Source organism: Salmo trutta, chromosome 40 (genome assembly GCF_901001165.1).
Source record: "Salmo trutta chromosome 40, fSalTru1.1, whole genome shotgun sequence".
Taxonomy (NCBI): Eukaryota; Metazoa; Chordata; class Actinopteri; order Salmoniformes; family Salmonidae; genus Salmo; species Salmo trutta.
Window position 1 is genome coordinate 14,557,594 of NC_042996.1, and position 27,815 is coordinate 14,585,408.

The 27,815-nt window shown below is 42.4% G+C and overlaps 1 protein-coding gene across 5 annotated transcripts in view; it reads left to right on the forward strand.

Moving 5' to 3' along the window:
* Positions 1–2,993: 2,993 nt before the first annotated feature.
* LOC115179968 (scm-like with four MBT domains protein 2) overlaps positions 2,994–27,815 on the forward strand; it is a 141,667-nt gene continuing 116,845 nt past the window's right edge. For 2 of the 5 annotated variants that reach the window (XM_029741785.1, XM_029741787.1), the window contains exons 1-5: positions 2,994–3,146; positions 7,686–7,739; positions 8,120–8,302; positions 11,746–11,840; positions 15,193–15,433. In XM_029741785.1, coding sequence (XP_029597645.1) covers positions 8,212–8,302; positions 11,746–11,840; positions 15,193–15,433 — 427 coding nt within the window. In that variant the 5' untranslated portion in view covers positions 2,994–3,146; positions 7,686–7,739; positions 8,120–8,211. The remainder of the gene's footprint in view (positions 3,147–7,685; positions 7,740–8,119; positions 8,303–11,745; positions 11,841–15,192; positions 15,434–27,815) is intronic. The other 3 variants (XM_029741788.1, XM_029741789.1, XM_029741786.1) reach the window with 2 other exon arrangements.

Genomic DNA, 27,815 nt, shown 5'->3' on the forward strand with positions numbered 1-27,815 from the left:
TGAAGAGACAGTGCAGTTTATGCAGTTTAGTTGGAATTGACACCGAGGCAGGGAAACAGAGCACCCGAAAGTGACTTTTTCAAATCCTCTGAGGCTCCTACAGAGTTACATGCAGGTAAGACCTTTTGACTTCTATATAGTATCAGAAAGATTAGAATCTGACGTTTCCAAAGCACTTATCTTTGCCAAATAACTCGAAAAAGTGAAGAGATGAGCTCTATTTCAAAATATCACCTTTTCCAAGAATAACTGGTCCATGTGAAACACGGATATCCTACACTAACATAAACCAATGAAAATGATATTTTATTTGTTTTATTGGGTAACATATTCTAACATATTCTAATGTTACCCAAGCCTTCATAACACACAACCAAATTATTATTTTTGCAATAGTATATGAAATATATTTATATGACTGTTATTTTGCTGTCAGAATAACTGCTCATTGGCTCAAAGTGGGATCCTTTCTAGTGTTAATAAGCAAAACCGACTTTGAATGGCCAGGGCCTAGTCATAAAGCCACCATTTTCTAGTTATGGAATGAGGGAGTTGGAATCTAATTAATTACTGATTAATAAAGTATTCAATCTATAGCCATAGCCTATGGGTTTGCAATAGGACTATGGCATTTTATTAAATCCAATGGTTTACGATAGGCCTACTCCATGGTCATTTTCAAGGCAGGCTAGATGAATTTGGGAGTTATTGAGTTGTAGAGACAAACCAGCACTTTTCTTCTGACTGGCACACAGACAAAGGGCAGTGGCCCGATAATCGGTTCCCCGCGCACTTGTTAAAACCTCTTCTCTGGCAGATCAAACCGCGCGCTTCTAACCAACCATCTGTTACCAGCACCTCACCCCCACGTGCATACGCACACTTCCCTCCACCGGGATGGACCGAGAGTGGCGAAGCCGCGGAGAGACATTCGCTTCACCAAAGGGGTGCGGATGACGCCGTTGGTGGCTAGGCAACTCAGACCATTCGGGAGGCCTATCTGAGTGACTGCCAGCTTTTTTGTTTGAGAGTTGCAAGTGGAAGATGATGCTCATTCATTCTAGCACTGTTGTGGTATGATGTCGGCAGGAGGTTGCAGGGTTCCCCAAAATCATTATCCAACAAGTAGGCCTATATTGCGCAATTTAGATTTTGCATTGTTGTTCCGCAATTTAAAACAATTGATTTACTCACAGTCTATACCAAACATTATAGCCTGACATTTTACACGCCTAAAACCTCCACAATACACTGTTGTAACCATAGATTTCAAACAATCATACATATTTTTAATGTACATTTATTCAGTGAAAAGAATAGCCTCTTAAGATATGATACCCAATTCAAGACAGTTGAAAATGTGTTATTTCATACACTCATCGTGTCTGTCTATTCCCATTCAGGTGTCGACTGGGCCTACACACGCTCTGCCACTAGAGGATAGCATCGACTTTGGTATGAAATACCTGTAAACGTTACAAGGAACGCTTGAACGCTATAACAATTATTGGATGAAATGGACAATCTTCCAAATGGAGGAGGCATGTGAAATACGTGTCATTTAGTGAGAACAATAAAAGGATGCCAGCCACTTCAGTACACGAGGTATTCCCAACAATGTGACTGTACAATAGGCCTGCTTCTAATTCCATATCCATTGAATGCGATGCTTTTGTTACATAGTCATGAAGATACCCTGATCATATTATGGTTGATAATACAAATCAATTGATGGGAACTTAAAACGTTCATGCCTTGCTGAGTCGCCTTCCGTTTGGGACTTTGGAGACATGCGCCGAACTGGGACCATATGAAGCCCGTATTCCCCCATTTCCTTCTGGACCCCGTGAATACAAGGGTTTGGTTGACGGACTGAATGATCATGAGATACTCGCTTTTATCAATGCATTGCTTATCAATGCATGTCAATGGTTTATCTCACGTAGGACTGCTCTAAGTGTTTTAATAAAGTGCATAAACGTTTTCAGTTTTCAGTCAAGTGGAAACAGTTTTGACATTATGCACTAACATTACAAGAACAACACAAATTGAGCTGTTAATAACCGATACCGTATTAACTTATCTTTTAAATGAATACCATCAAATGAATACGACTTCTGTGCGGTATGTTACACTGAATTCCCTTGTAATCAGTAAGACTGTCTCTCGAGCACACTGAACATTGAGTTACGTTTCACTATAGGGTGAATAGCATAATTCTTAAGAAAAACACACAATTCACCGAAAGAAAAGGTTAGTATGTCAAGACACGACTGTAACAGTCAGAAACAGTGCCAATGTAATTCTCAAAGAAGGGGGTAGCACATGCATAGGCCTATACGTTGGTTCATTTATTTGAATGTCAAATAGTTGTCAGACAAGCATTTTTGGCTCCAGGCTTAAACAGGTTTTTATCTTTGACTATACAGTATGCCTACTGGTTTCTGTTGGGATTTGTGTATTGGACACTTATATTTCACATGTAAAAACACCCTTAATAGAAGATAGCCCATATTCCCATTTTAAAACAATGAAACAATTAGTCTCGACAATAAAAATAAAAACGTATTCGGAAATGTCATTGCATCTATCATGAATTGGGCTCCCGAGTGGCGCAGTGGTCACTACAGGCCCTGGTTCGATTCCAGGCTGTATCACAACCGGCCGTGATTGGGAGTCCCATAGGGCCGGACACAATCTGCCCATCTGTTAGGGTTTGACCGGGGTAGGCCGTCATTGTAAATAAGAATGTGTTCTTAACTGACTTGCCTAGTTAAATATAGATGAAATAAAATTAAAAACTTGGTTCAGAAGTGTAGAAATGGTGGCTTCATCATTGTGTAAACACACTGGTAACAATATCTATGTGTTGTGTATTTCAGCTATGAAAGACCGAGGGGTTCAAATATGGGGGTGGGTAGCCTACTTCGACATTCTATTTATAATTGGCTGAACAAATTTCGTAACTGCACCAAAGGTCATTGAAGGAGTTGGTTTGAAAATAATCTGAAGATTTTTGGACATGCGCAGATGTGAGATGCCATATTGGAACGAGCTCTGTGCTGTGCAGTTGGAAGACGTCGCTCGCTGGTTTCCACCGAACGAAAAAGGCTCGCAAATTTGACGCGAAAAAAAACATAATTAAGGTAAGACAGGTGACAGGTTGACGCTTCTTTAAATATTTATGTAGGTTACTAATCCAGAGCCGTCGTTTTCTCGACCAAATATCTACCGTTAATGGTTTTTCCTGGCTAAAACCTTTAACCATTCCTACCCGAGGCTGTTTCTCTAGAAACAGAAATACTGGTGCATTCAGGAGCCAAGTTGTTCAAAGTGTTTTTACGTGCGTAATTATAGCTTTCACATGCGGTGAGAACGTCGCTTCGTGGCACTTTCAATTTAGTTAGTATGATTGTTTTTCTTTATTTAATGTAAACCTTGATGCAAAATAAATTGGTTACATAAACATTTATTTTAATGCTTGCCGTGCATAGGAAAAACACATTTCAATAAGCGTGATAAATGAATTTCCATCTAACGGTCTTCTTTCTACTGAAAACGATAAATAGTTAAGTTCACACCCCTGGCTTCGTTTTAAATGTACATATTTACAGTTTAAACGTGTAAGTGTGTCATGCTTTTTCCACAGATAGGTGCGCAAAGGCATCGGAAAATACCGGACATTGCCAATATGTCAAACCACTTTCAACATGGCGGGTTTTGGTGTGTAAAAACTGCATGTAAAATCTTTGAATGAGGAAAAAATTAAATTACTGCAGTTAACAGTCCAGTTTTAGTTTCTTTTGATGCACATTAACAAGCTCTAATGAATTAAATTAGAAGTAGACGTTTAGCAATACGGTTAGAGTTTTTTTCCGCTGCAATACTTTGTGTGCAAAGTACATTAGCGAAGTGCCGTCTACAAATGACTGACTGTGTAACGCACGGAGGACGTCGGTGACACCCGTATCCCACGAATGCACAGTACGCATAGCTACATTTCCTGTTTCACTTTATCAGCATTAGCAGTTACAATCTATTTTTTTGTATCGTTATTTAGTAGACATGGGGTAATGGTGTGATGAACGGTTCCATTTGTCTTTTTAATCATCCATCAAGGTTTTAACATCCAATCTGGATGATTGTGAAATTGCACGAGGTAATTCTCCCAATCCGACGTTATGCCAAATTTCTATGATGAAGTTTCTACTTGGTTAAACCGCGCATATATCCATTTCATTATTTATTTTTTATTGCGGGCGGTCAGCAAATCCGGAGTTTAGCTGCGCATTATTCTGATGATCCCTCTTCGGGATTACATTCGGCTCCATAATGAATATAAAAATAAAGCCACGTTTCCGAATGAACAGGGATGTGCATGTGCGCACTCATGCGTATTCAGGCTGCGTATTGCCATAATACCCTAAAACACACGGTAGGTCCGTGGCTGTCATGTGAGATCGTTTTGCCTTTGTACTGGTGTAGCAGAGATGGAATGGAAGCAACATCACGGAGAAGATCTCGCCTCTTTCCAGTAAACCCCTGTGAAGTGTCCAGGGATATGGTATAGGGGTAAAGATGATCAAGGATGCATGGTTAATGATGGTTTTATTCATGTGCTCCTCAGCGCCGTTCATAATCGATCTTTTGATAGCACATGCCATTGTATGCAAATGTCCCCGATAAGGTTCTAAAGGAAGAACAGATGAAACATTGATGGATTGGCACAGCTCTGTGAGTGAAGACAGAGAATTGTATTAGCCAAGAACAACTTACATTACTAACACATATTTCACGGGGATTTACATAACAAAGTGATATGGAAAACGGATGTATTAGGTCAAGGTTGTGACCTGACATCGTCAGTTCAGAGGTGTCTGCTGTAGTTTTAGGTGAAATAATGGCTAAAGGCCAATTGCTCATGGGAAGTGTCTGGCTGACTAGATTAATTGCAATGTAAAGAAAGCCACATTTCGTTTTCTCCACTAAGAGTCTTCAGTGAGGTATATGGATGAATGAATCACGGGAGTTTAAAAATATATATATTTTCTTCTTTTGACCGGATCATGAGCAACTCAATGTCTGGAGGAGAGATAATGAGAATCACGTGGCATCAGAGTCATCATAACAGACACAACGTGCTCTGCGCAGAAAGGCTGTCCAATGATAGGCCTACATCGGATGATTTTTTTCTTCAAAGAAGATAAAGACATCTTATTAAGCGACACGACACTTGGAATAAGATCAAACAAGATCCGTTTGAATCTATTTTCGATTATTTTTGAGTTTATGGAAAAAGTAATCATATAGACCATCTGGTGTGATGTTACTCAAACTATGGCTTGATGCTGGAGAAGTTTCCTGAAGCTGCTGTTGTAGGCAGTAGGCTGCCCATTGGTATGTTTTCTAATTGCCTCTGTGCATTGTGGCCTGTCTGTCTGTCTGTCTGTCTGTCTGTCTGTCTGTCTGTCTGTCTGTCTGTCTGTCTGTCTGTCTGTCTGTCTGTCTGTCTGTCTGTCTGTCTGCCTGGGGCAGTTGTTTGCTCTTCAGTCTTTTAAATATCTCAGTCAGCTGATCTCACCCAGCATCACAGGCTGTTTAAGGAACACACCAGGCTAGATGAGCCATAGAGACAAGACACTATATTCTACTGATATATTATACTAAAACATCATAGATACTGAGAAATCATGAAATCTCTCATTGGATGTTATATTGTAGGTTACATAGTGAGTGATAAAACAGAAGTGTAGAAATCGTTGAGAGATCATTACTCTTAAGTCTATAACACTACATTTAGTCTATAAAACTACATTAAGCCTATAACACTACAGTAACAGGATAAATTGTGTCATATTTTGATACCTACAAACAAAAACATGACGGGAGATAAGGAAGGACACACCCAGCCCAAATAGTGTTAGTTAATCTGTTCATTCCCCATTAAATCTGTCTATTGTCCTGGTTGGGGTTTTAGAGAAAGGCAGCTAAGGGACGCGTGTGGCGTCTACTGGACTCATTCTGGCTAACCCATAACACCGCCCCCTCCATCTCAATCTGATGAGGCTTTAACCATCTCAGATTAACACACAGATCAATCTAATCCAGGATCCAATCTGGGCTGCTCACTGGGAAACTGGGGACAAGTATGGACCAATATGTTTTAATTTAGTGGTTTAGTTAGGCTGCTTTTTTAAAAACAATTAGTGAAAAAATATATCAGAATTGGACTGCCTGTGTAAACGCAGCTTTAGATCCTCCTGACTGAATGCTATAATAGTGAACCTTTTCGATTTAAATCATTGAGAACATTTCTGGGATATGTGACCCTCTCTCTGTGAGATAAGTTTCCCGGTTCTCTTTATCCAGTAAACCTACATGTAAATCTGTGATTTTCTCTGATTGTGTCCGAGCCATTGTGGTTTATACTACATGTTAGTTATTTAATGGACCCTGCGGATTGGGATCTCTGATAGTTTCTGGTCTAAAGTCAGTAGATGGAGCCTATATCTACGTCCCGGAGCATGTGGACTATCAGGCTGAGTGTAGAGGGAGAGGGGGCAGCGTCATGGGAGTCCAATTAGTCCAGCTTGTTGTTTACGCTATGGATATATGTGTGTTCGGATCCCTGCGTGACAGAGGACACATTCAGAAGGCTTACATGTTGTGAAAGGACACAGCTATGCAATTAAGCATCGAGTTGATTTAAATGCATTTCCAATGATGTTCCTCATGCTATAAAAACGCATGATGACAAGCACATAACATTGCCTATTGCTCTTTTGAATCCCCATTGAATGCTTAGGCAAATTTGCGAAGTCTGCAGAGAGTTGTTTTTGTGTATTAGTTTGATTGAAGGGCATTGGTATGAAACTGCTCTATGAATCAGGGTTAATTGAACATTTGATGGAAGTGCGTGCAGTTACAGTGAGTCATTGCGGAGGCTGAGCGAAATGGCAGTTATCCCAAAATATCACAAATGTAACCATGTGATCTGGCAAAGAGACAGAGTGGAAAAACAATAGGAGAATATTTAGTTTGTTTTTCTCTAAGATCTTTTAGATAAAACACAATTATGAGTAAATGATGACTAAGCGTTATGATTCCTATATGAGCGATTTAAGTCATTTGAAATACCTCTTCTTTCGTAATGGTTTATGTAACGCTGATCTTTGTGGCGTGTGTCGGTCCTGTTCTTCTACCTTATTTCAACTGTGATTGGTTATCTCTTGTGGCTGAAGAGCTGTGCTGAGGTATGCAAATCCAGAACAGCAGAAACTGCACATTGCTCTCGCAGACTGTACCAAGCAGAGACATAGAAATACACCGTGCTGTACAAATATAATTAGTAGAACAGAGGCTGTCCCTTCTGTGTAGTGGGCTGTTATGTAGGTAAAACCTCTCGTTCTCTCATACAGAGTATTAGTGACCATTAAAGTTCAATCAGGAGAAACGACAGTCGCAGTACATTTTAATGATCAAAACATGACATTTCTACCTTTAGATTTTGTAGCATAGAGAAAGTTAAGATATCAGACAGGGGATGTGATATAAATAATACTGAGCAAAAGAGAATGTTTTTGGATTTTCACCCTCCAGACATTATTTTCTAAAGGTCTTAATGATGAAATGCCTAATGTATGTTATGTTGTAAATGTGAACATGAATTAATTCCCCCATTTCAGATTACTCTGACGTTTTTCTGGCGCTGTACCCAATGATTTATGAAAACTTGCCTGGTGAGTCGATGTCCTCATTGTGGTTTGTGGAACACACTTTATTCGAATATTTATGAAATGCACATTGTTATATTTGGTAACACTTACTTATTTTCCCTCGAGCCCAACCCCATTCTATTCATGGAACGGATGTGGGTGGGGCTATGTCTACATAAGGGTGCTAATACATTTTCAAAAGCTCTGACGAAGGCCTTGGGGCCGGTACTTAAAGCTTATTAAAGAGCAGTGGCGCCATCAAGAGCAGTGTGTGGGTTTCTTCTTTTTTCTCATCTGTATGGTCTGAAATAAATGGTCATATTGGCTTTCGTTACAGTTTAGATGGACATGATATGGATTTTAATGCTCCATTCCTACTTTAACTCCCCCTTTGTGTGACACAGTGGAGGAATGGGGGAGATGCAGTGAAGACTGAGGAGTCTGAAGACAGACGGACAAAGGGTAAAAGGGTAAAGGTTACCAGGAAGAGAGCAGGATGCAGTCCCGCCCACAGGACAGGCCGTTGGCCCTCTCCGCGGGGAAATCCCACAGCCCGACCAATGGGAGAGAAGAACGGGTGTACTCAGGTGAGGGATTTTACCTACGCTTTTTAATCTTCGATCCCTTCCTCATTTTTTGTCTGCCATTGTTTGATGACACGTGAAGCGTACAACCGTTTATCTCCATTGTATCACAATCACAACAGGGGGTTGTGGTTTCAGAATGCTCAGTGATTGCATTGAAAAGCAGCCATTTTCCAATTTTTCCCATTCCTTTTGACATGCCACACCATTATTGACCTTCATCCAGGTCTCAGAATGCGTGTAGTGCAGGGTTATTCTTTTGTTTTGATTATTCAGCAGGAATCTGCAGCAGCCGCTGTGACAAGCTGTGAGAGAATCTGGTCCGGTTTACCTGGTCAGTGGTGTGGGGATGTATGAGCTGACTGTAGAGTCATAGTCTCTCTGTCATTGTTTTCCTGTGTTCACTTCCTGGTTCTGTAATGTTCAGCCCGACAAGGTGCTTCTTATCAGATGAACAGACTGGAAAAGTGGAACTCGGATTAAAAGAAATAGAAAACAGGAAAGTTTTGTCGGGCGGACAGGAAAGAGGAAATGCAACTCACCTAGGAGCATTTTCTCAACACTACGGTTGATCTAAGATCTTTTTAATTATAAAACATATCTTTAAGGATTTTTAAAGTGCTTTTCTAAATCCCAAATACAAGATTACTTTTTGTTAAAAGCACCGTTTGTAACGTAACCCCTTTGAATGAGGTGGAGATGGATACTGGAAGGTATGATGTCATAGCCTTTGTAAAGGTCTGGGGATGGGGAGTGTGAACACACAAACACACACACACACACACTACTATGTGTAAAGGAGAAGTGCAACCCTAGCAGATTCTTTTCAGAAACCCCCCGACTGCAACAACTGGTAGTTTCTTCTCTCTCATTAGTGCAGGTTTAGTCCCACACACAAAGTCCCATGAGACACAGCCTGGAGGGGAGAAACCACACAGCAGGAACAAGAGATGCAGATTCTCTCACACACACACACGCACACTCACACATTATACCTTGTCCAAGTAACAGTCTCCCACGGGCAAATTAAACAGCTCTCACCTTGAGGAGAAACATTAGTGGAATTATGTAAGACCTGGAACACACACACACACATGCACACACACACACACACACACAAAACTCACTAAAGATCAGATACACTTTCAAGTGACCTAATTTTGGATGGTTGAAAAGAGACTGAACTGCATTTCAGCTGGTTCCTGCTGTGTTCTTTATAAAGTTCCTTCCCTGTAGATTTAGAGAAATGACATTGGTGTGTGTGATCAGATCTCACCCTGCTTGTCTCATTAAATCTGTATGTTATGCTTATTATGACGTATCTGTTTACACCGTGACTTTGATCGTTGCAGAATGAAGGCGTACACATTTTTTCCCCACTCCACGCAAACTGTATTCCACTCGACTCTTTCGCTAGGGACTGTGGAAATATTCTGTTTTACTTACAACATTATTCTTGTTTCATTGCTTTTTCTCCACTGCATTGTATTTTACTTTAATTTGATTTAACCTTTATTTTGACAGGGAGTCGAGGCTAAGACCAAGATCTCTGTTCCAGATGAGCCCTGTTTAGCACAAGAATACACATAAAAATACACTATACACATTAAACTACACATCCAAGAAATTAGAGTTCAAAAATCACAATAATGGATTTATTTTAACTGCAGATAATACTGTTATAAAGGCCAATTCCTTAGTAGGTGACATCAGAGGTCACCATGTCGGAGAAGTGGGTGCTCAGGATGATAGACGAGTTTCCCCACTAGTAATTAACAGTTGGAGGGCTGTTCAAGTGGATTGTTTCCAGTCATATGTGGTATATTCCCACTTCCCACTTGGTTACGAACGCACCGTGACACTGCCTCGTTAAGTGCCAGATGCACAGTTGTGACTCTCAGAAAGAGGGCTTGTCTGTAGCATGGGACATCTCCCATTCCCGGGGTAATGTAATGGGCTGTCACTGTTAAGTGCCTTTACAGTGTGCATTGGCCGATTCATTGAAAGCTTTGGCTTGCATATATAGAGCGGGTACTACATGTTTGTTTGCATATATAGAGCGGGTACTACATGTTTGTTTGCATATATAGAGCGGGTACTACATGTTTGTTTGCATATATAGAGCGGGTACTACACGTTTGTTTACATATATAGAGCGGGTACTACACGTTTGTTTACATATATAGAGCGGGTACTACATGTTTGTTTACATATATAGAGCGGGGTACTACACGTTTGTTTACATATATAGAGCGGGTACTACATGTTTGTTTACATATATAGAGCGGGTACTACATGTTTGTTTACATATATAGAGCGGGTACTACGTTTGCTGAAATGAATGCAAGAGGGAAGTTTGTAACGTTGATCCAGCACTTTCACGAGGTGCTGAATCCCTCTGTTCTCAACCACCGAGAATGGGTGCACACCTACGGCTATAAACCAAAGACTAAAAAATATATAAACATAGTCTACCTATCGCTCCTGTAATTTCTTTGGCCCAGTCAGAATCAGCTGCCAAGGAATGCTTGAATGCAGAGGTGAGACGATGTTGAGTTTCTTTGCACTTCCGTCTTGCTCCGGTATGCTGGGGTGATGTCAGCGTATGCGTCAACATATTTGAGGTGTTGGCAGATGCATAGGCCATTCTCGTTGAGCAGTGGCGACATACTGTTAACGTTTTATCCACAACTCTCTGTCCATCCGCGTTGTAATCTACTGGGAAGCCAAAATCTTCCCAAACTGGAGATTTAAACGATGATGGAGGATCCCCCAATTTTGGTTTATCGACCCCCACCAGTCACCATTGTACAGAACTAGCTCCCAGCTGCGCCTCACCAAAGGACAGTTTGAAATGAGCCAATTAAGATTTAAATTTTGATTACAACGTGCGCATAGGCTCGAGTTGTTTGAACGGAATAGACAGAAAAAAAGATTGCAGCTCAGATTTAGTAAAGTGACATAGGCCTACAACGCAAGCGAAGAAGTGAGTGCATGCATTTCCACCCGTACTGGTCCACGGCAGGAATCAAACCCACAACCCTGGTGTTGCAAGGCCCATGCTCTACCAACTGAGCCACACGGGACCTCTGAAAGCCTATAGGGCTAGTGTTTATTTGATTTTTGAATGTGTTCATTCGGGTTCACAGTGTGAACCGAACTTTGATACAGAACACAGTGATGTGTATTGAACCTATCGCCTGCAATAAATAATAACTGCATCCAATGGCTTCAATACAGTGGCAGGTGCATTCATATAGACAATATCACCCTAGTCTATAACCGGTATGAATGTCGACTGACTTATTTTGTTTCTGCTATTTAATGAAATAAAACATGTCATTATTGAGTGTGATGCTGTGATGCTTGTTTTTATGGTGAGTTTGAATGTTTTGTGACTGGGTTGGTGTCAGTCAAAATGATTGACAGCGCTTTCTTCCTATCAGACGCGGACTCCATGGAGGAAGAGGCAGACTTTAATTGGGAGGAGTACCTAGAGGAGACGGGGGCGACCGCTGCACCCCACACCGCTTTCAAACATGTGAGTGAGAAGCACACGTTTACATTTCCATAACCCTCACGACATCTTGTAAATACTGTTATTGAATGAGTGGCAATCACGCAAATCCCTTTTAAACATGTGTTTGAGTGAGAATGTACTTTAGCTAATGATGTTAAACACAGTGTAGTTAGGCTCATAGGCCCAGTCATGACTTACTTGCTGAAGACCACAAATACAAATACAGTCACATATTCAGAGTCACTGCTGTTGACTGAGACTCGCATACCAGAGATAACATACCCTGCGTCGTCATTGTTGCGTCTGTGCATTCGGAAAGTATTCAGACCCCTTGAATTGTTCCACATTTTGTTACGTTACAGCCTTATTCTAAAATGGATTAAATTGTTTTTTTCTCTCATCAATCTACACACAATACCCCATAATGACAAAGAAAAAATGGAAATACCACATTTACATTGGTATTCAGACCCTTTACTCAGTACTTTGTAGAAGCTCCTTTGGCAGCGATTACAGCCCTCGTCTTCATGGATATGACGCTACAAGCTTGGCACACCTGTATTTGGGAGTTTCTCCCATCTTCTCCACAGATCCTCTCAAGCTCTGTCAGGTTGGTTGGGGAGCGTTGCTGCACAGCTATTTTCCGGTCTCTGCAGAGATGTTCGATTGGGTTCAAGTGCGGGCTCTGGCTGGGCCACTCAAGGACTTTCAGAGGCTTCGTGCCGAAGCCACTCCTGCGTTATTTTGGCTGTGTGCTTAGGGACGTTGTCCTGTTGGAAGGTGAACCTTCGCCCCAGTCTGAGGTCCTGAGCGCTCTGGAGCAAGTTTAAATCAAGGAGCTCTCTGTACTTTGCTCCGTTCATCTTTCCCTCCATCCTGACTAGTCTCCCAGTCCCTGTCGCTGAAAAAACATCTCACAGCATGATGCTGCCACCACCATGCTTCACCATAGGGATGGTGCCAGGTTTCTTCCAAACGTGACACTTGGCATTCAGGCCAAAGAGTTCAATCTTGGTTTCATCAAACCAGACAATCTAGTTTCTCATGGTCTGAAAGTCTTCTAGGTGCCTTTTGGCAAACTCAAAGTGGGCTGTGGTGCCTTTTACTGAGGAGTGGCTTCCGTCCAGCCACTCTACCATGAAGGCCTGATTGGTGGAGTGCTGCAGAGATGATTGTCCTTCTGGAAGGTTCACCCATCTCCACAGAGGAACTTTGGCGCTTTGTCAGAGTGACCATCGGGTTCTTGGTCACCTCCCTGACCAAGGCCCTTCTCACCCGATTTCTCAGTTTGGCCAGCTCTAGGAAGAGTCTTGGTGGTTCCAAACTTCTTCCATTTAATCTTGTGGACCTTCAATGCTGCAGACCTTTTTTGGTACTCTTCCCCAGATCTGTGCCTCGACCTAATCCTATCTTGGAGCACCTACTGAAAATTCCTTCTACCTCATGGCTTGTTTTTTTGCTCTGATATGCACTGTCAACTGTGGACAGTCATGTGCCTTTCCAAATTATGTCCAATCAATGGAATTTACCACAGGTGGCCTCCAATCAAGTTATAGAAACATCTCAAGGATGATCAATGGAAACAGGATGCACCTGAGCTCAATTTCGAGTCTCATAGCAAAGGGTCTGAATACTTATGTAAATAAGGTATTTATGTTTTGTTTTTTTAATATATTTGCAAGAATTTCTAAAAACATGTTTTTGCTTTGTCATTCTGGGGTATTGTGTGTAGATTGATGAGGATTTTTATTTATTTTATCAATTTTTGAATAAGGCTGTAACCTAACAGAATGTGGGAAAAGGGAAGGGGTCTGAATACTTTCGCCAATGTGCTGTACACAGTGTATGTCTATTTTGGCGTCATACACACGTAAATTCCTGTGTGACATTTAGCATTGATTCCATTTAATCCAACCCACACCAAACCACACCAGACCAGCCGGCCTGAACACAACCCACACAATTACTCAGAGATTATGACTCAGGCTCCATGGAAGTTGGAAAAAGATGGAAAAAGGCATGTATACCTTATATCCGTCAAACTCAACTCTGGACCTCGAAGCCAGTGCCACTGCCGTTTTTCATTGTTCCCCTCTAAGGGACTGATTTAGACCTGGGACACCAGGTGGGTGCAATTAATTATCAGGTAGAACAGAAAACCAGCAGGCTCTGGACCTCGTAGGGTAAGAGTTGAATACCCCTGCCTTATATGTTAAAGTACTCCCCTGTCTTGCCTGGTGTAGTGTCAGACTGCCAGTAGTAGTAGTGAGAACAGATGTTTATCAGGCTTATCTTCAGGAGGCCCGCCACACAGCTGCAAGGGACTATGGGAAAAGGGAATGCATAAGTAGTCCTACATAATGTAGCAGAAAGAAAGGAGCATACAGTATGGAAGTAGACTTTCAGTGGGTTTAATGATGTTGACTGATTTCATAGATGCCAGTTTAAGCGGGCTCAAGCTCTGTGTGTGAAGTCCATGAGGGTTGCGCTGATGTGATTGCCAGTTTTTTGTTATTGTGATTGCCCAGATTACCCATATTTGAATGGGAGTGTTGTTGGTAAGTGGACTGAGTCACAGGAAAAAGAGCATGATTTCCCCTGAAAATGTGAAATAGTGAAATATCTCTCATGCTCTCAACAGACCTAGTGCCAATTGAGAAAGTGATTCATTGTGGGGTCTCTCTCTCATGGTCTCTCTCTCTATGTCTCTCTCTCTCTGTCTTCTGTCTTTGTCTCTGTCTCTCTGCCTCTGCCTCTCTTACATAAGCCATCCTGTGTGATACAGCATATTTGCTTTGTTTTTATCAGGAAGTCATGAGGCCATTTGCATTGTTTTTAGTTCTAAGATGTTGGCTTTTTTCCAGTAACACAGGCAGTGTGTGCGCGCGCGTGCTTATGTGTGTTGTGTTTTATGTAATTGGTTTTAGATATGTGTGAGTGCAGCCTGTGGCTATGGTTGAAACACATTACATTATCCATTTCCTGGTACTAGCCCTTTAGATATGTTCTCGCTCTCGCTCTCGTCCTCATGTTCCCTCTGTGAGTCACTGTCCGTAAGTGGTTGAAAGATCAGTGGAACTTTAAAGAACTCTTGACCCTTGTGAACAAACAGATTCATAAACAGATAGCGTGGGTGGGGAGATTTTCAAAATGACCTGTTCATTACCTGTGGCCCACCTGTGTTTTATTCTGTCAATCATGGCTCAGCTGTGGTGTCTTCCACTTTAGAACGTCAATGTATAGATGTGCATTATCTCGCCCATTGCACTTGATTTACCTCTTAAGTGCAAGCCCATTAGAATCAAGCTCACCTATCAGTGTCAGTGAGGGCGGGCTCTTGTGTGACATGGTGCTCTTTGATTGGTCCTCGCAGGTGGACATCAGCCTACAGAGCAGCTTCCAGCCGGGGATGAAGCTGGAGGTGGCCAATAAGAGCAGGCCAGACACTTACTGGGTGGCCACCATCGTCACCACCTGCAGCCAGCTGCTGCTGCTGCGCTTCAGTGGCTACGGAGATGACCGCAAGGCCGACTTCTGGTGTGATGTCATGACTGCCGAACTCCACCCAGTAGGCTGGTGCACCCAGAACAACAAGACCCTCCAACCCCCTGAAGGTAGGGGCACCACCTGGGAACACACACGCACGCACATACACACACGGGGCTGTGAGTTGATATTTATCACACACACTTTATATTTGCGTTTTACACTTGAATACACACATCTTAGCCTATAGTGAATAAACACCCTCTTCATCTGCGGCTTTATAGCTCAAATACTGAACACACATGTAGCTGGACTTTACCTGACCTCCTAGTATAATAAAATGCCTGTAGCTGGACTTTACCTGACCTCCTAGTTTAATAAGACACCTGTAGCTGGACTTTACTTGACCTCTTAGTATAACACAACACCTGTAGCTGGACTTTACCTGACCTCATATTAAAATGCAACACCTGTAGCTGGACTTTACTTGACCTCCGCGTATAATGCAACACCTGTAGCTGGACTTTACCTGACCTCCTAGACTTTACCTGACCTTCCTAGTATAACACAACACCTGTAGCTAGACTTTACCTGACCTCCTAGTATAATACAACACCCATAGCTGGACTTTACCTGACCTCCTAGTATAATACAACACCCGTAGCTGGACTTTACCTGACCTCCGAATACAATACAACACCTGTAGCTGGACTTTACCTGACCTCCTAGTATAATACAACACCTGTAGCTGGACTTTACCTGACCTACTAGTATAATGCAACACCTGTAGCTGGACTTTACCTGACCTCCTAGTATGATGCAACACCTGTAGCTGGACTTTACCTGACCTCCTAGTATAATGCAACACCTGTAGCTGGACTTTACCTGACCTCCTAGTATAATGCAACACCTGTAGCTGGACTTTACCTGACCTCCTAGTATAATGCAACACCTGTAGCTGGACTTACCTGACCTCCTAGTATAATGCAACACCTGTAGCTGGACTTTACCTGATCTCCTAGTATAATGCAACACCTGTAGCTGGACTTTACCTGACCCTCCTAGTATAATACAACACCTGTAGCTGGACTTTACCTGACCTCCTAGTATAATACAACACCTGCAGCTGGACATTACCTGACCTCCTAGTATAATACAACACCCGTAGCTGGACTTTACCTGACCTCCTAGTATAATACAACACCTGTAGCTGGACTTTACCTGATCCCTAATACAATACAACACCCGTAGCTGGACTTTACCTGACCTCCTAGTATAATACAACACCTGTAGCTGGACTTTACCTGACCCCTAATATAATACAACACCTGTAGCTGGACTTTACCTGACATCCTAGTATAATACAACACCTGTAGCTGGACTTTACCTGACCTCCTAGTATAATACAACACCTATAGCTGGACTTTACCTGACCCTAATATAGTATAATACAACACCTGTAGCTGGACTTTACCTGACCTCCGAATATAATACAACACCTGTAGCTGGACTTTACCTGAACTCCTAATATAATACAACACCCGTAGCTGGACTTTACCTGACCTCCTAGTATAATACAACACCTGTAGCTGGACTTTACCTGACCTCCTAGTATAATACAACACCTGTAGCTGGACTTTACCTGACCTCCTAGTATAATACAACACCTGTAGCTGGACTTTACCTGACCTCCTAATATAATACAACACCCGTAGCTGGACTTTACCTGACCTCCAAGAATAATACAACACCTGTAGCTGGACTTTACCTGACCTCCGAATATAATACAACATCTGTAGCTTGACTTTACCTGACCTCCTAATATAATACAACACCCGTAGCTGGACTTTACCTGACCTCCTAGTATAATACAACACCTGTAGCTGGACTTTACCTGACCACCTAGTATAATGCAACACCTGTAGCTGGACTTTACCTGACCTCCTAGTATAATGCAACACCTGTAGCTGGACTTTACCTGACCTCCTAGTATAATGCAACACCTGTAGCTGGACTTTACCTGACCTCCTAGTATAATGCAACACCTGTAGCTGGACTTTACCTGATCTCCTAGTATAATAAAATGCCTGTAGCTGGACTTTACCTGACCTCCAAGAATAATACAACACCTGTAGCTGGACTTTACCTGACCTTTAATATAATACAACACCCGTAGATGGACTTTACCTGACCTCTGAATATAATACAACACCCGTAGCTGGACTTTGCCTGACCTCCAAGAATAATACAAGACCTGTAGCTGGACTTTACCTGACCTCCTAGTATAATACAACACCCGTAGCTGGACTTTGCCTGACCTCCAAGAATAATACAAGACCTGTAGCTGGACTTTACCTGACCTCCTAGTATAATACAACACCCGTAGCTGGACTTTACCTGACCTCCTAGTATAATACAACACCTGAAGCTAGACTTTACCTGACCTCCTAGTATAATACAACACCTGTAGCTGGACATTACCTGACCTCCTAGTATAATGCAACACCCGTAGCTGGACTTTACCTGACCTCCTAGTATAATGCAACACCTGTAGCTGGACTTTACCTGACCTCCTAGTATAATACAACACCCGTAGCTGGACTTACCTGACCTCCTAGTATAATACAACACATGTAGCTGGACTTTACCCGACCCCTAATATAATACAACACCTGTAGCTGGACTTTACCTGACCTCCTAGTATAATACAACACCTGTAGCTGGACTTTACCTGACCCCTAATATAATACAACACCTGTAGCTGGACTTTACCTGACATCCTAGTATAATACAACACCTGTAGCTGGACTTTACCTGACCTCCTAGTATAATACAACACCTGCAGCTGGACATTACCTGACCTCCTAGTATAATACAACACCCGTAGCTGGACTTTACCTGACCTCCTAGTATAATACAACACCTGTAGCTGGACTTTACCTGATCCCTAATATAATACAACACCTGTAGCTGGACTTTACCTGACCTCCTAGTATAATACAACACCTGTAGCTGGACTTTACCTGACCTCCTAGTATAATACAACACCTATAGCTGGACTTTACCTGACCCTAATATAGTATAATACAACACCTGTAGCTGGACTTTACCTGACCTCCGAATATAATACAACACCATTAGCTGGACTTTACCTGAACTCCTAATATAATACAACACCCGTAGCTGGACTTTACCTGACCTCCTAGTATAATACAACACCTGTAGCTGGACTTTACCTGGCATCCTAGTATAATACAACACCTGTAGCTGGACTTTACCTGACCTCCTAGTATAATACAACACCTGTAGCTGGACTTTACCTGACCTCCTAGTATAATACAACACCTGTAGCTGGACTTTACCTGACCTCCGAATATAATACAACATCTGTAGCTGGACTTTACCTGACCTCCTAATATAATACAACACCCGTAGCTGGACTTTACCTGACCTCCTAGTATAATACAACACCTGTAGCTGGACTTTACCTGACCTCCTAGTATTATGCAACACCTGTAGCTGGACTTTACCTGACCTCCTAGTATAATGCAACACCTGTAGCTGGACTTTACCTGACCTCCTAGTATAATGCAACACCTGTGGCTGGACTTTACCTGACCTCCTAGTATAATGCAACACCTGTAGCTGGACTTTACCTGACCTCCTAGTATAATGCAACACCTGTAGCTGGACTTTACCTGACCTCCTAGTATAATACAACACCTCTAGCTGGACTTTACCTGATCTCCTAGTATAATAAAATACCTGTAGCTGGACTTTACCTGACCTTTAATATAATACAACACCCGTAGATGGACTTTACCTGACCTCTGAATATAATACAACACCCGTAGCTGGACTTTGCCTGACCTCCAAGAATAATACAAGACCTGTAGCTGGACTTTACCTGACCTCCTAGTATAATACAACACCCGTAGCTGGACTTTACCTGACCTCCTAGTATAATACAACACCTGTAGCTGGACTTTACCTGGCATCCTAGTATAATACAACACCTGTAGCTGGACTTTACCTGACCTCCTAGTATAATACAACACCTGTAGCTGGACTTTACCTGACCTCCTAATATAATACAACACCCGTAGCTGGAATTTACCTGACCTCCAAGAATAATACAACACCTGTAGCTGGACTTTACCTGACCTCCGAATATAATACAACATCTGTAGCTGGACTTTACCTGACCTCCTAATATAATACAACACCCGTAGCTGGACTTTACCTGACCTCCTAGTATAATACAACACCTGTAGCTGGACTTTACCTGATCTCCTAATATAATACAACACCCGTAGCTGGACTTTACCTGACCTCCAAGAATAATACAACACCTGTAGCTGGACTTTACCTGACCTCCTAGTATAATGCAACACCTGTAGCTGGACTTTACCTGACCTCCTAGTATAATACAACACCTCTAGCTGGACTTTACCTGAACTCCTAGTATAATAAAATGCCTGTAGCTGGACTTTACCTGACCTCCAAGAATAATACAACACCTGTAGCTGGACTTTACCTGACCTTTAATATAATACAACACCCGTAGATGGACTTTACCTGACCTCTGAATATAATACAACACCCGTAGCTGGACTTTGCCTGACCTCCAAGAATAATACAAGACCTGTAGCTGGACTTTACCTGACCTCCTAGTATAATACAACACCCGTAGCTGGACTTTACCTGACCTCCTAGTATAATACAACACCTGAAGCTAGACTTTACCTGACCTCCTAGTATAATACAACACCTGTAGCTGGACATTACCTGACCTCCTAGTATAATGCAACACCCGGAGCTGGACTTTACCTGACCTCCTAGTATAATGCAACACCTGTAGCTGGACTTTACCTGACCTCCTAGTATAATACAACACCCGTAGCTGGACTTTACCTGACCTCCTAGTATAATACAACACATGTAGCTGGACTTTACCCGACCCCTAATATAATACAACACCTGTAGCTGGACTTTACCTGACCTCCTAGTATAATACAACACCTGTAGCTGGACTTTACCTGACCCCTAATATAATACAACACCTGTAGCTGGACTTTACCTGACATCCTAGTATAATACAACACCTGTAGCTGGACTTTACCTGACCTCCTAATATAATGCAAACCCGTAGCTGGACTTTACCTGACCTCCAAGAATAATACAACACCCGTAGCTGGACTTTACCTGATCTCCTAGTATAATACAACACCTGTAGCTGGACTTTACCTGACCTCCGAATATAATACAACACCTGTAGCTGGACTTTACCTGACCTCCAAGAATAATACAACACCCGTAGCTGGACTTTACCTGATCTCCTAGTATAATACAACACCTGTAGCTGGACTTTACCTGACCCTCCTAGTATATAACAACACCTGAAGCTGGACTTTACCTGACCCCTAATATAATACAACACCCGTAGCTGGACTTTACCTGACCCCCTAGTATAATGCAACACCCGTAGCTGGACTTTACCTGACCTCCTAGTATAATACAACACCCGTAGCTGGACTTTACCTGACCTCCTAGTATAATACAACACCTGTAGCTGGACTTTACCTGACCTCCTAGTATAATGCAACACCTGTAGCTGGACTTTACCTGACCTCCTAGTATAATGCAACACCTGTAGCTGGACTTTACCTGACCTCCTAGTATAATGCAACACCTGTAGCTGGACTTTACCTGACCTCCTAGTATAATGCAACACCTGTAGCTGGACTTTACCTGATCTCCTAGTATAATGCAACACCTGTAGCTGGACTTTACCTGACCTCCTAGTATAATACAACACCTGTAGCTGGACTTTACCTGACCTCCTAGTATAATAAAATGCCTGTAGCTGGACTTTACCTGACCTCCAAGAGTAATACAACACCTGTAGCTGGACTTTACCTGACCCTTAATATAATACAACACCCGTAGCTGGACTTTACCTGACCTCTGAATATAATACAACACCCGTAGCTGGACTTTGCCTGATCTCCAAGAATAATACACGACCTGTAGCTGGACTTTACCTGACCTCCTAGTATAATACAACACCCGTAGCTGGACTTCACCTGACCTCCTAGTATAATACAATACCTGTAGCTGGACTTTACCTGATCCCTAATATAATACAACACCTGTAGCTGGACTTTACCTGACCTCCTAGTATAATACAACACCTGTAGCTGGACTTTACCTGACCCCTAATATAATACAACACCTGTAGCTGGACTTTACCTGACCTCCTAGTATAATACAACACCTGTAGCTGGACTTTACCTGACCCTAATATAGTATAATACAACACCTGTAGCTGGACTTTACCTGACCTCCTAATATAATACAACACCTGTAGCTGGACTTTACCTGAACTCCTAATATAATACAACACCCGTTGCTGGACTTTACCTGACCTCCTAGTATAATACAACACCTGTAGCTGGACTTTACCTGACATCCCAGTATAATACAACACCTGTAGCTGGACTTTACCTGACGTCCTAGTATAATACAACACCTGTAGCTGGACTTTACCTGACCTCCTAATATAATACAACACCCGTAGCTGGACTTTACCTGATCTCCAAGAATAATACAACACCTGTAGCTAGACTTTACCTGATCTCCTAGTATAATACAACACCTGTAGCTGGACTTTACCTGACCTCCGAATATAATACAACACCTGTAGCTGGACTTTACCTGACCTCCAAGAATAATACAACACCTGTAGCTGGACTTTACCTGATCTCCTAGTATAATACAACACCTGTAGCTGGACTTTACCTGACCTCCTAATATAATACAACACCTGAAGCTGGACTTTACCTGACCCCTAATATAATACAACACCCATAGCTGGACTTTACCTGACCCCCTAGTATAATACAACACCTGTAGCTGGACTTTACCTGATCTCCTAGTATAATACAACACCTGTAGCTGGACTTTACCTGACCTCCTAGTATAATACAACACCCGTAGCTGGACTTTACCTGACCTCCTAGTATAATACAACACCTGTAGCTGGACTTTACCTGACCTCCTAGTATAATACAACACCTGTAGCTGGACTTTACCTGACCTCCTAGTATAATACAACACCTGTAGCTGGACTTTACCTGATCTCCTAGTATAATACAACACCTGTAGCTGGACTTTACCTGACCCCCTAGTATAATACAACACCCGTAGCTGGACTTTACCTGACCTCCTAGTATAATGCAACACCTGTGGCTGGACTTTACCTGACCTCCTAGTATAATGCAACACCTGTAGCTGGACTTTACCTGACCTCCTAGTATAATGCAACACCTGTAGCTGGACTTTACCTGACCTCCTAGTATAATACAACACCTCTAGCTGGACTTTACCTGATCTCCTAGTATAATAAAATGCCTGTAGCTGGACTTTACCTGACCTCCAAGAATAATACAACACCTGTAGCTGGACTTTACCTGACCTTTAATATAATACAACACCCGTAGATGGACTTTACCTGACCTCTGAATATAATACAACACCCGTAGCTGGACTTTGCCTGACCTCCTAGTATAATACAACACCCGTAGCTGGACTTTACCTGACCTCCTAGTATAATACAACACCTGTAGCTGGACTTTACCTGACCTCCTAGTATAATACAACACCTGTAGCTGGACTTTACCTGACCTCCTAGTATAATACAACACCTGTAGCTGGACTTTACCTGACCTCCTAGTATAATACAACACCTGTAGCTGGACTTTACCTGATCTCCTAGTATAATACAACACCTGTAGCTGGACTTTACCTGACCCCCCTAGTATAATACAACACCCGTAGCTGGACTTTACCTGACCTCCTAGTATAATGCAACACCTGTGGCTGGACTTTACCTGACCTCCTAGTATAATGCAACACCTGTAGCTGGACTTTACCTGACCTCCTAGTATAATGCAACACCTGTAGCTGGACTTTACCTGACCTCCTAGTATAATACAAACACCTATAGCTGGACTTTACCTGATCTCCTAGTATAATAAAATGCCTGTAGCTGGACTTTACCTGACCTCCAAGAATAATACAACACCTGTAGCTGGACTTTACCTGACCTTTAATATAATACAACACCCGTAGATGGACTTTACCTGACCTCTGAATATAATACAACACCTGTAGCTGGACTTTACCTGACCTCTAGTATAATACAACACCCGTAGCTGGACTTTACCTGACCTCCTAGTATAATACAACACCTGTAGCTGGACTTTACCTGACCTCCTAGTATAATACAACACCTGTAGCTGGACTTTACCTGACCTCCTAGTATAATACAACACCTGTAGCTGGACTTTACCTGATCTCCTAGTATAATACAACACCCTGTAGCTGGACTTTACCTGACCCCCCTAGTATAATACAACACCCGTAGCTGGACTTTACCTGACCTCCTAGTATAATTCAACACCTGTGGCTGGACTTTACCTGACCCTCTAGTATAATGCAACACCTGTAGCTGGACTTTACCTGACCTCCTAGTAAATGCAACACCTGTAGCTGGACTTTACCTGACCTCCTAGTTATTAATACAACACCTCTAGCTGGACTTTACTGATCTCCTAGTATATAAAATGCCTGTAGCTGGACTTTACCTGACCTCCAAGAATATACAACACCTGTAGCTGGACTTTACCTGACCTTTAATATAATACAACACCCGAGATGGACTTTTAACCTGACCTCTGAATATAATACAACACCCGTAGCTGGACTTTGCCTGACCTCCAAGAATAATACAAGACCTGTAGCTGGACTTACCTGACCCCTCCTAGATAATACAACACCCGTAGCTGGACTTTACCTGACCTCCTAGTATAATACAACACCCGTAGCTGTACTTTACCTGACCTCCTAGTATAATACAACACCTGAGCTGGACTTTACCTGGCATCCTAGTATATACAACACTGTAGCTGACTTTACCTGTACCTCCTACGTATAATACAACACCTGTTAGCTGGACTGTACATGACCTCCTAATATAATACAACACCCGTAGCTGGACTTTTACCTGACCTCCAAGAATAATAACAAACACCTGTAGCTTGGACTTTACCTGACCTCCGAATATAATACAACATCTGTAGCTGGACTTTACCTGACCTCCTAATATAATACAACACCCGTAGCTGGACTTTACCTGACCTCCATGTATAATACAAAACCTGTAGCTGGACTTTACCTGAACCGTCCTAGTATAATGCAACACCTGTAGCTGGACTTACCTGACCTCCTAGTATAATGCAACACCTGTAGCTGGACTTTACCTGACCTCCTAGTATAATGCACACCTGTAGCTGGACTTTACCTGACCTCCTAGTATAAGTGCAACACCTGTAGCTGGACTTTACCTGACCTCCTAGTTAATACAACACCTGTAGCTGGACTTTACCTGACCTCCTAGTATAATACAACACCTCTAGCTGGACTTTACCTGATCTCCTAGTATAATAAAATGCCTGTAGCTGGACTTTACCTGACCTCCAAGAATAATACAACACCTGTAGCTGGACTTTACCTGACCTTTAATATAATACAACACCCGTAGATGGACTTTACCTGACCTCTGAATATAATACAACACCCGTAGCTGGACTTTGCCTGACCTCCAAGAATAATACAAGACCTGTAGCTGGACTTTACCTGACCTCCTAGTATAATACAACACCCGTAGCTGGACTTTACCTGACCTCCTAGTATAATACAACACCTGAAGCTAGACTTTACCTGACCTCCTAGTATAATACAACACCTGTAGCGGGACATTACCTGACCTCCTAGTATAATGCAACACCCGGAGCTGGACTTTACCCTGACCTCCTAGTATAATGCAACACCTGTAAGCTGGACTTTACCCTGACCTCCTAGTATAATACAACACCCGTAGCTGGACTTTACCTGACCTCCTAGTATAATACAACACATGTAGCTGGACTTTACCCGACCCCTAATATAATACAACACCTGTAGCTGGACTTTACCTGACCTCCTAGTATAATACAACACCTGTAGCTGGACTTTACCTGACCCCTAATATAATACAACACCTGTAGCTGCCTTACCTGACATCCTAGTATAATACAACACCTGTAGCTGGACTTTACCTGACCTCCTAGTATAATACAACACCCGTAGCTGGACTTTACCTGACCTCCTAGTATAATGCAACAACCGTAGCTGGACTTTACCTGACCTCCAAGAATAATACAACACCCGTAGCTGGACTTTACCTGACCTCCTAGTATAATACAACACCTGTAGCTGGACTTTACCTGACCTCCTAATATAATGCAAACCCGTAGCTGGACTTTACCTGACCTCCAAGAATAATACAACACCCGTAGCTGGACTTTACCTGATCTCCTAGTATAATACAACACCTGTAGCTGGACTTTACCTGACCTCCGAATATAATACAACACCTGTAGCTGGACTTTACCTGACCTCCAAGAATAATACAACACCCGTAGCTGGACTTTACCTGATCTCCTAGTATAATACAACACCTGTAGCTGGACTTTACCTGACCTCCGAATATAATACAACACCTGTAGCTGGACTTTACCTGACCCCTAATATAATACAACACCCGTAGCTGGACTTTACCTGACCCCCTAGTATAATGCAACACCCGTAGCTGGACTTTACCTGACCTCCCAGTATAATACAACACCCGTAGCTGGACTTTACCTGACCTCCTAGTATAATACAACACCGTAGCTGGACTTTACCTGACCTCCTAGTATAATGCAACACCTGTAGCTGGACTTTACCTGACCTCCTAGTATAATGCAACACCTGTAGCTGGACTTTACCTGACCTCCTAGTATAATGCAACACCTGTAGCTGGACTTTACCTGACCTCCTAGTATAATGCAACACCTGTAGCTGGACTTTACCTGATCTCCTAGTATAATACAACACCTGTAGCTGGACTTTACCTGACCTCCTAGTATAATACAACACCTGTAGCTGGACTTTACCTGACCTCCTAGTATAATAAAATGCCTGTAGCTGGACTTTACCTGACCTCCAAGAGTAATACAACACCTGTAGCTGGACTTTACCTGACCCTTAATATAATACAACACCCGTAGCTGGACTTTACCTGACCTCTGAATATAATACAACACCCGTAGCTGGACTTTGCCTGATCTCCAAGAATAATACACGACCTGTAGCTGGACTTTACCTGACCTCCTAGTATAATACAACACCCGTAGCTGGACTTTACCTGACCTCCTAGTATAATACAACACCTGAAGCTAGACTTTACCTCACCTCCTAGTATAATACAACACCTGCAGCTGGACATTACCTGACCTCCTAGTATAATACAACACCCGTAGCTGGACTTTACCTGACCTCCTAGTATAATACAACACCTGTAGCTGGACTTTACCTGACCCCTAATATAATACAACACCTGTAGCTGGACTTTACCCTGACATCCTAGTATGATACAACACCTGTAGCTGGACTTTACCTGACCTCCTAGTATAATACAACACCTGTAGCTGGACTTTACCTGACCCTAATAGTATAATAAACACCTGTAGCTGGACTTTACCTGACCTCCGAATATAATACAACACCTGTAGCTGGACTTTACCTGAACTCCTAATATAATACAACACCCGTAGCTGGACTTTACCTGACCTCCTAGTATAATACAACACCTGTAGCTGGACTTTACCTGACATCCCAGTATAATACAACACCTGTAGCTGGACTTTACCTGACCTCCTAGTATAATGCAACACCTGTAGCTGGACTTTACCTGACCTCCTAGTATAATACAACACCCGTAGCTGGACTTTACCTGACCTCCTAGTATAATACAACACATGTAGCTGGACTTTACCCGACCCCTAATATAATACAACACCTGTAGCTGGACTTTACCTGACCTCCTAGTATAATACAAAACCTGAGCCTGTACGACTTTACCTGACCCTCTAATATAATACAACACCTGTAGCTGGACTTTACCTGACCATCCTAGTATAATACAACACCTGTAGCTGGACTCTTTACCTGCCCTCCTAATAATATGCAAACCCGTAGCCTGGGACTTTACCTGGACCCTCCAAGAATAACTACAACACCCGTAGCTGGGGACTTTACCTGATCTCCTAGTATAATACAAACACCTGTAGCTGTACTTTACCTGACCTCCTCCGAATATAATACACACCTGTAGCTGGACTTACCTGACCTCCAAGAATAATACAACACCCGTAGCTGGACTTTACCTGATCTCCTAGTATAATACAAACACCGTAGCTGGACTTTACCTGACCTCCTAGTATAATACAACACCTGAAGCTGGACTTTACCTGACCCCTAATATAATACAAACACCCGTAGCTGGACTTTACCTGACCCCTAGTATAATGCAACACCCGTAGCTGGACTTTACTGACCTCCTAGTATAATACAACACCCGTAGCT